The sequence below is a fragment of the Astyanax mexicanus genome, chromosome 8, assembly GCF_023375975.1.
Source record: "Astyanax mexicanus isolate ESR-SI-001 chromosome 8, AstMex3_surface, whole genome shotgun sequence".
In the NCBI taxonomy this organism is placed as follows: domain Eukaryota; kingdom Metazoa; phylum Chordata; class Actinopteri; order Characiformes; family Acestrorhamphidae; genus Astyanax; species Astyanax mexicanus.
Window position 1 is genome coordinate 8,045,338 of NC_064415.1, and position 9,775 is coordinate 8,055,112.

Genomic DNA, 9,775 nt, shown 5'->3' on the forward strand with positions numbered 1-9,775 from the left:
ACGGAGAGGAAGTCGTTTGGCACGGAGAGACCGAGCGAAGCCCGGGCCGAAACTCGGCAACCTGCAGTTTGTAGGCCGTTTGTAGAGGTATGAGCTTTATGCGAGTCACAAACACAGGCCAGAACTGCGATCTCCGCTTCAAAACATCTGGGATCAATTGGCAGTTGTCCCAAGTAAGCGGAAAAAATCCAGCGCTATTCCATTTAGGGGCAGAAAAGCGGCCTGAACCGATTCACAAACAAGCGGCCGGCAGGTTGAGGCAGAATGTTTGAGGAACACGAGCAAACCCTGGACATATTGGCACATCATAAAGCAGATGAATGGCAAAGCTGTTTCACTGCAGCTCCAGAACGTGACTGAGGCTAAAGAAACCGAGCCAGAGCGGCCTTTAACTCCAAATGCAGCAGATCTTCAATATATTACATCCATAAATTCAACTAACTGCACTGAATTCTGCATATTTTTCTTGTTTTTTTTTTATACCAGGAATTAGCTTTGCACTGGAGCTATGAGGCTAATAATTATAAATGTAATACAACTCTATAAACTTGTAGTATGTGCATTAGTGTGTGCATATGCACTGATTTTCTTTTATTATATTATATATTATATTATATATTTTAATATTAGTGCACTGAATTCTTCATATATTTTCATACCAGGAAAAAAAACAAAACAGTAATGGAAGTAATGGGAGTTCACTGTTGCAGTCAATATTAACACATTAATGACTGTGGTTAATCTGGAAACACACATCAATCATTTTACCAACTTTGTCCGACTTCCGCTCATAATTCACTCTTTTTAAAATTTCTCTCTCTCTCTCTCTCTCTCTTGTTGAAGCTGAATCTGGACAGGGATGTTATTAATGAGGAGACGGACCACACACTACAAGCAACATGAATGGGAATTCTCATGATACTGATCATGGTGTCCAGTTAAGCCTAAAGTCCCGCCCTTCAGCAAAAACAGCCAATCATCTTACTGGTTCTGCCAAGAGCAGAACGGAGTCAGTGTGCTAGTGAGGAAATCCTCCCGTGATGTGGAGATCTGTGCAGGCGCAGCAGCCATAAAAAGCCGTGAACGGACACTTTTCTGGTGGAATAAATCAATCAGTTTTCAATTTGGTAAAATCAAAGAAACTCATCATTTTGAAATGGCCTGTATATTGTATAATTTCATGTTGTTAATATTGATTCTTTATTTCTTATTATTATAATTAATCACAGAACATTGTATTTTTAAAAGAATTAATTGACACCAGCTAGCATGAGTTAAACAGCAATTTGCATTACGTAAATTGCTGTTTAACTTCAGTAATCTTTAATACGGTTGTTATTTGGTTTGTGGTTTATACACTTTATGAATAATTATAACCTATAAACTTGCAGCATGTGCATGTAGCAAACAAAGCAAACACCAGACCAGCCTTTTAGTCAAAATGCAATGTTTTTTTTTAATATGCTACATCCACAAATTCAACAAACTGCATTGATTTTTACAATATATATTTTTTTTTACAATAAGTCATTTTCCAGAAAAAGACATGCCTGCATGTGCCGCTCTTCAGCACTGGAGTTGTTTAAAACCAAAATAATAATACAAAATAACAGCAGAAATTAGGGGTTTCTTCTACTTGTAAGCAAAATACTCTATAAATACTCCAAATTAAATCTTAGAATAAAAACACACATATTAAATAAATAAGTGGCGGTGTCATAAGACCCAAAATTAAATAAATAAAATTGCCTTTAGTCTCAAAAACAATAAAACGCTTTCTAAGCAGGGTGTGATAGTGTGATGAGGAGAAGAGTGGTCTTCAGTGGGTGACCTCCTGCTGGCAGAGGTCATCTACGGTCACGTCGCCGGACCCTGCGATTCTCTGGCCGTTCCAGGACGACACACACCAGCAGCGAGGGGGCTGACCCATCAGAGACGTCTCACACTGTAATATACAGGAGAAAAAAGATTTTAGCATTAATATTAGCATTAATATTCGACCAACAAATACAATATGTACAAATATGTGTGGACACCAATCTAATGAATGCACAGGGGTTGGGCAATGTAACTGAAACACCTGGTTTTAGAACACAATAATTGATTGTGGTGACGGACAGTTCTGGTGGAAACAGGAGAGTTGAGGTGCACATTGAATTCTGCGTGATTTGATCAGCCGTGGTTTTATGTTTTTTGGATACAATCCGGGTTAGCACCCGAACATCCCTTTCAGACTGCTTCCTCTTACAGCATCCACAGTTAATCCTGTTGGATGTGGTTGGTTCTTCTTGGTGTTCTGCTGACATTACCCTGGATACCGTGGCTCTTGATGCATCACACAGACTTGCTGTCTTGGTCACAGATGCTCCAGCAAGACGTGCACCAACAATTTGTCCTCTTTTGAACTCTGGTATGTCACCCATAATGTTGTGTGCATTGCAATATTTTGAGCAGAACTCTGCTCTTACCCTGCTAATTGAACCTTCACACTCTGCTCTTACTGGTGCAACAATGTGCAATTAATGAAGATTGGCCACCAGGCTGCTCCAATTTAGCCATAAAACCTAAAATCCCACACTAAAATGACAGGTGTTTCAGTTTCATTGTCCAAACCCTGTAGCATTCAGCTACTTTAAACTGAACCCATTGCTGACACAGATTAGCAGAGCTTGTTTTAGTCCATGTAGAAAATAACTGCTATTAGAATATGAAATACTGTAAGTATGGTATAAATTCATTAGCTCTATGCCTAATGCAAGGATGGAGATCCATTCAAAACTTTTGCAATCAGGAGCTGAGATGGTCTAACCATCTTATATAAACAATTTGAACATCATCATTAAAAACTTACTCTCCAAACCATCACTGATCATCAGTAAATTTTACATTTCATTTAAAGTAAATAAAGGGATCAGAGTCTGGAGGAAGAGTGGAGAGACACACAGTCCAAACTGCTCGAGGTCTAGTGTGAAGTTTCTAGCTGGCACAACTGCTGGTGGTTTTCTTCAAAGTGAATTACAGACAAATGTCTGTCTAAATTGTGCAGCAACCACAACTTTAGCCTGAAATTCGTCTGTAATTCAGTTGGAGTTTATAGATTATGGATACCAATGAGTCATGCTGTGTCAGAAACCACATAAACAACTCTATTAAAGATTACCGAATTGATCCCGAGTGGCTGAGTCAACTGTGTGGTGAGTAACGCTGTGTTTAATGTATCTTGGGAGTTGGATGTCAGAGCTGGGAATGATGTTGCACCACAGTTGATGGTGTTCCAGTTTAATGTTAAGATACTTTTACACTATTTCAAAGACTTTGGAGATCACTACAACTGATTTAACAGTTCTTTACTGTTGTTTTATGGTGAATCCAACCAAAATATGTCTTCTGTCTTACTGTTGTTAGCATTATCCAACATTAGCATTGTTAAAGATGCCTGTAGATAACAACACATTGTGAAATACTTGTGTTTGTGCATACAAACAACAATCATGTATTCATGGAAGTTGGACAGTACTGTTTCTAAAACTTATTTTTTTTTGTTTAATTTCTTTTCTGCTTTTCTCCCCTATTTTAGCTAGGACAATTGTCCCACCCATTTAGCTGCTACTCAGTTGTATATCCCCTATCACTAGTGAGGCAACAACACAAAGACGGTGAAGACTAGCACATGCCTCCTCCGAAACATGTGAAGTCAGACTCCGTCTCTTTTTGAGCTGCTGCTGATGCTGTAGCATTGCCAAGCAGCATCACAGCGCTAACACTCGGAGGAAAGCGCAGCGACTCGGTTCTGATACAGCAGCTCACAGATGAAGCCTTGCGCTGATCGACATCACCTTAGGAGTGATGAGGGAAAAGAGTTCCATCTACTGTACTGTACCCACCCAGAGAGAGAGAGTAAGGCCAATTGTGCTCTCTCGGGGCTCTGGCAGCTGATGGCAAGCTACATGACCAGGATTCAAACACAATCTCCCGATTATAGTGGTAGCACTTTAGACTTCTGGACCACTCTGTGCCCGACTGATTTAATGATGCACAAATAGCTAGAAGTGATAATCTTGTTTATTCTGAAATCAGGGTTGGTGATGCTCCACTGATATTCTGGGTAGAAAATACAAATTGGGAGCTTTCCAGATTAAATTTAATAATAATAATAATTAAAATGAACTGCAATCCCTGATGCACTGAAACAACATTGATCTCTAATGTCAGAACTGACTTATAGTACCAGTCACAACTTAAAATCAGGGTTTTTTCAATTTAAACTGTTCTACATTGTAGACTAATACTAAAGGTATCCAAAAACAAATCAGAATATGTTTTATATTTTAGATTCTTTAAAGTAGCACCTCTTGTTTAGATGACAGTTTTGCACATCTTGGCTTTATGAGGTAGAGTCACCTGGAATTCAGGCTTTCAGTTAGCAGCTGTGCTGAACTCATCAAGAGTTAAATACTTGCATTTCTTGTCTCTTAAAGTGTTTGAGAGCATCAGTTAAAGTAAAGTAGTGAAGAGGTAGAGTTACAGGTCTACAGTGAATAGTGAATATTTGAGTAATGTTTTAATACATATTATGAGAAGCAAGAACTACTCAACTAAGTAAGCTAAGCTAAATTAGCCTTGTAGCTCCACTCTCAAACGTAAAGCAGCTACACTATGTGGACCAAAGTATTGGGACACCAAAGAGTTTTCCTGATTTTGTTGGAGTACCTGTCTCTATTGTCCAGGAAAGGCTTTCTACTAGATTTTGGAGGACTGCTGTTCATCCCATAATAACCCCAACTCATCCTATCCAAAAGTTTTGGATGGAGCTCCATCATTCCAGAGAACACAGTTACACTGCTCCACTCCAACTCAATACTGGGGACTGTATACCACTCTATTGCTCACACTTGGCATAAGTCATGGTGCCAATAATAGTCATGGTGTTCAACTTTTGGATTTCTAGTAAAAATATCTTTTATAGATCTATAAATCTGATTGTTTCGTTTTTTTTTTTCATTTCGTCATGTAGCTGCTCACCTGCTTGGCCTTGTAGAAGCCGTGTTTGTCGCAGTTGGGCAGGTAGAAGGAGGTGAACTGCTGGCCTAAAGCCTGCTGGGAGGCGGCGATGGTGTCTAAAGCAGCGTGGAGCTGAGTGTGGCACGGACCCTGAGAAGAAATAAAAGCCTGTGTTAGTCACATTCACATCAGCTCTACTGATAAATCACTGCTTTTTGATGAAGATACCTTGTTGTAGACCTTTAACCCTTTGATGCGCAACATATGCACAGAATTACTCACATTTATTTTCTCTGTAAATTTATATATGGCTGAGTTTTTCTATAATACAACTTTTCAATAAATTAATGAAGTCATTTAGATTTTTGGGAATTCCTCAATTAACTTGTTTTTAATCATAGTACATCCTTATTTTATTTTCTACAAAATTTTCTTCTTTATAACCTCCCTCAACCATACATGCTTTACGTAGAAAATGAAAGCGGGTAATTTTTGACCCATGTTGTGCATTAGAGGGGTAGTGATACAATTTATTTAATCATTTATTATTTATTGCTAAGATATATCATAAAAAACACTCAGCCATACATAAATTAGCATAAAAAATGAATGCAGGTCATTTTTTAACCAAAATGTGCATTAGAGCGGTAGTGATACAAAAACGGCTTTTATTTAAAAAGTAAGATAGGTAAAAATAAAATAATTATGTACCATGATTAAAAACACTTTAATCGAGTAATAGCTTGGATGCTAAATGATTTAATTAATTTGTTGCTAAGATATATCATGAAAACACTCAGCCATACATGAATTAGCATAGACAATGAATGCGGATACTTTCTGACCTATGTTGCACATTAGAGCGGTAGTAATACAAAAAGTGCTTTCATTTAAAAAGTAAGAAAGGTAAAAATAAAATAAGGAGGCACTATGATTAAAAACACATTAATTAAGTAATGGTTTGAATACTGAATTATTAAATTATTTTATTGCAAATACATAGAAAATTCTGGGACAAAATACTTTGGAACAGTGCTAATAGAACTGCTAATAAACTCATATACTTATAATTTAATACAATTATTTGTAATTAAAGAGGGGTAAAAGTGTAGGACTGCTTTATTAAGAATAAAGCTGGACTAGACTCTGATAAGTGTTATAAAAGCGCCCTCTGTTGGAGAAGAGGTCTAATCACAAGTGGTGCTGTACTGCCAAAAGTATTCGCTCACCCATCCTAAGCATTAAACACTCTGGTGTTCCAATCAATCTCTTCCATGTCCACAGGTGTATAATTAGAATATAAGCAGCAGCTGGACATGCTGGGACTGTTTCTACAAACATTAGTGAAAGAACTCCAGCACTGTGGTACAGTGATAGGATGCAGCACCTGTACAACAAGTCCAGTGGTGAAATTTCACTACTCACTACTAAATATTCCACAGCCAACTGTCAGTGATATTATAACACAGTGGAAGAGACTGGAAACAACAGCAGACTCACTACACACCTCCAAACTCCATGTAGCTTCAGAGTTCATCACTACACACCTCCAAACTTCATGTAGCTTCAGAGTTCATCACTACACACCTCCAAACTCCATGTAGCTTCAGAGTTCATCAATCACTACACACCTCCAAACTTCATGTAGCTTCAGAGTTCATCACTACACACCTCCAAACTTCATGTAGCTTCAGAGTTCATCACTACACACCTCCAAACTTCATGTAGCTTCAGAGGTCATCACTACACACCTCCAAACTTCATGTAGCTTCAGAGTTGATCACTACACACCTCCAAACTTCATGTAGCTTCAGAGGTCATCACTACACACCTCCAAACTTTGTGTAGCTTCAGATTAGATAATCACTACACACCTCCAAACTTCATGTAGCTTCAGAGTTCATCACTACACACCTCCAAACTTCATGTAGCTTCAGAGTTCATCAATCACTACACACCTCCAAACTTCATGTAGCTTCAGAGTTCATCAATCACTACACACCTCCAAACTCCATGTAGCTTCAGAGTTCATCACTACACACCTCCAAACTTCATGTAGCTTCAGAGGTCATCACTACACACCTCCAAACTTCATGTAGCTTCAGAGTTGATCACTACACACCTCCAAACTTTGTGTAGCTTCAGATTAGATAATCACTACACACCTCCAAACTTCATGTAGCTTCAGAGTTCATCACTACACACCTCCAAACTTCATGTAGCTTCAGAGTTCATCAATCACTACACACCTCCAAACTTAATGTAGCTTCAGAGTTCATCACTACACACCTCCAAACTTCATGTAGCTTCAGAGTTCATCACTACACACCTCCAAACTTCATGTAGCTTCAGATTAGTTAATGGAATGGAGAGTTTCTATGACCAAGTAAAATAAAAATGGGCAAGATGCCTAAAACCACTCCACGATACCTTTTATATTATTCTGATCAGTCATTAAACATTAAATCCACTGACATTTAAAGCGAATATCACTGATTAAGGTACAAACGGAGCAGACTGGAGTGAATAACTAGTGCACCACCTGGAGGATTGCAGGTTAAATTACAAGAGTGTATTTTACAATTTCTCTAAATGAACACAAGACATTCTCACTAAAATCAATTTCTATTATCTGAAACATACGTAAAGTACCAGTCAAAGGTTTGGATACACCTTCTCATTCAGTGTTTTTATTTTTACTACACTGTAAATTAATACTAAAGTCATCCAGACTATGAAGGAACACATAAGGAATCATGTAGTAACTTAAAAGTGTTAAATAAACCAAAATACTCGGTGAAGAAGCATTCAGGTGTTCTTATCTGGGGAGCTGTTAACTTTTGGTTTCTGAGGCTGGTAACTCTGATGAACTTAATGGTCCTGATGAGAGCCAGTTTCATCTTTTTATGATCTTTGCGAATGATCCTAATTTCTTAAAGTATTTTTTGCCATAATATGTATTAGAGCATTACTCAAATATTCACTATTCACTGTATACCTGTAACTCTACCTCTTCACTACTTTACAACTGATGCTCTCAAACACATTACGAGGCAAGAAATTCAAGTAATTAACTCGACGAGTTCAGCACAGCTGTTAACTGAAAGCCTAAATTCCAGGTGACTCTACCTCATAAAGCTGACTGAGAAAATCTAAAGCCAAGATGTGCAAAACGATCTCTATTTAAGCAAGATGTGCTAATTTGAAGAAACTAAAATATAAAACATTTTCTGGTTAATTTAACACTTTTCTGTTTACTAAATGATTCCAATTGTATTATATATATATTTTTTATAGTCTGGATGACTTTAGCATTAATGCACAGTGCAGAAAACTGCGTGTGTGTCTGTCTATTCTCGGTTCCTCACCAGCTGCACGAGTTTCTTGCGGATGGCGTTGGCTCTGGCCCGGATGGCGTCGCGCGCCGTGGTGTCGGTGGGCTGGCTGAGCTGCAGCAGCGCGTGCAGGCTGTGGAGGTCGGACTCCTCGGTGGGCACGGTGTTGTGTATCAGCATCAGCGCCTCTTCATCCTCCCGCTCTTCATCCTCCTCCTCCTGCTGCTGCTGCTGCTGTGTCATCTCCGCGCGCGCGCACGCGCCCTGCCCGCGCACCAGCGAGTGGAGCGGCTGGGGGTCCCCGGCGCGCGGGGTGCAGCGCAGGCCCGAGCCGCAGGGCGCGGTGTGCACGCCGCACGCATCCCCCAGCGAGAGCGCGCACGCCAGACAGCATCCGCAGCCGGGCTCACGCAGCACCTCGGGGCAGCGTGCGGGCACGGCGGGGCACGCGCTGAGCTGCAGGGGCGTGCAGGGCGCGCAGCGGATGGGCGCGAGGGGCGGGGGAGGCGCCACCGGAGAGGAGCGCGCGGAGGGCACGAGTAGAAGGAGGAGGCAGGAGAGGGCGAGCTCGGCGGGCACGAGCACGGGCACGGGCTGGAGTACACGCATGGCTCAGAGAGAGGCGGAGAGAGAAAAGTGCGCGGGTTTAGGGTCCGAGCTCGAGGGCGATTGGAGCTTCTGGGAGCTTTTGAGAGCTTTGAAGATCTGCTGAGTTTCTGGGGTTTCACGGCGCGCGCTGTTCTTATATATGCACTGTGCGCCTGCATGCATGTGTGTGTGCGTGTGTGTGTGTGTGGGGGGGGGGGGGTGTATGTAAGTGATGTTTGCCCCCCTCAATCCCCCTTTCCTCTTTCCGCGTGCGCCCACACCAAACACAGCTGTTTGCAGGTTGGATGATAGCACAGCGCAGCGCGCGGATGTGCGTAAAAGGGCGCGCGGTGTGTTTGAACGGCAGGTGAATGTTTAGCTCGAGCCCCTTTCTGCCCCTCTCTCTTTTGGGTCACAACAAACCCCTCTTGGCCCCGTTTGGCCTTTGAAACTTCTTATCAGCGCGAGGGGTAATGTGTCCTAATGTAGAGCGCGAGAGCAGGACCGGGTCCTGAACTCAGATCAGCTCTATAGAGGATGGATAACTTCAGACTGCGTGGACCACAGTCAGGACCTGTAACCTTCTACAAGAGCATCACTAGATATTTTATAAATAATGTTTTTTAATGCTTAATTTTCTCTATATATTTTCTTTCTTCATTTTTTGCATTTTGTATCAAACATTTACAAGTATAATGGTATAAAAATATATTTTTTTTCTAATAAGACTGAACAAACTGAGAAATCAAGTAATAAGTCATCTGTTATATTAGTACCTTGTTGGAGGCAGAAATGAAAGCGTAAGAATTTGATAAATTAATGACTATATTTTCCATTGCTAGTTTTACTTT

The 9,775-nt window shown here is 40.5% G+C and overlaps 1 protein-coding gene across 1 annotated transcript; it reads right to left on the minus strand.

Annotated features, from left to right (window-relative positions):
- Positions 1-1,430: 1,430 nt before the first annotated feature.
- Positions 1,431-9,115, minus strand: igfbp1b (insulin-like growth factor binding protein 1b). The gene is made up of 3 exons (XM_022678181.2): positions 8,370-9,115; positions 5,023-5,151; positions 1,431-1,945 (listed from the first exon to the last, which is right to left on the minus strand). The coding sequence occupies exons 1-3, from the start codon at positions 8,943-8,945 to the stop codon at positions 1,820-1,822; spliced, it is 831 nt and encodes a 276-aa protein (XP_022533902.1). The 5' UTR covers positions 8,946-9,115; the 3' UTR covers positions 1,431-1,819.
- Positions 9,116-9,775: the final 660 nt, after the last annotated feature.

Bases quoted from the DNA above. Each gene is read 5' to 3' on its own strand.
- igfbp1b (XM_022678181.2), bottom strand. From the start codon at position 8,945: ATGCGTGTACTCCAGCCCGTGCCCGTGCTCGTGCCCGCCGAGCTCGCC. The intron at 5,152-8,369 runs GTGAGGAACCGA...ATTTCTTCTCAG, and splicing joins GCAAGAAACTCGTGCAGCTG to GGTCCGTGCCACACTCAGCT. The intron at 1,946-5,022 runs GTGAGCAGCTAC...TGTATATTACAG, and splicing joins GCTTCTACAAGGCCAAGCAG to TGTGAGACGTCTCTGATGGG.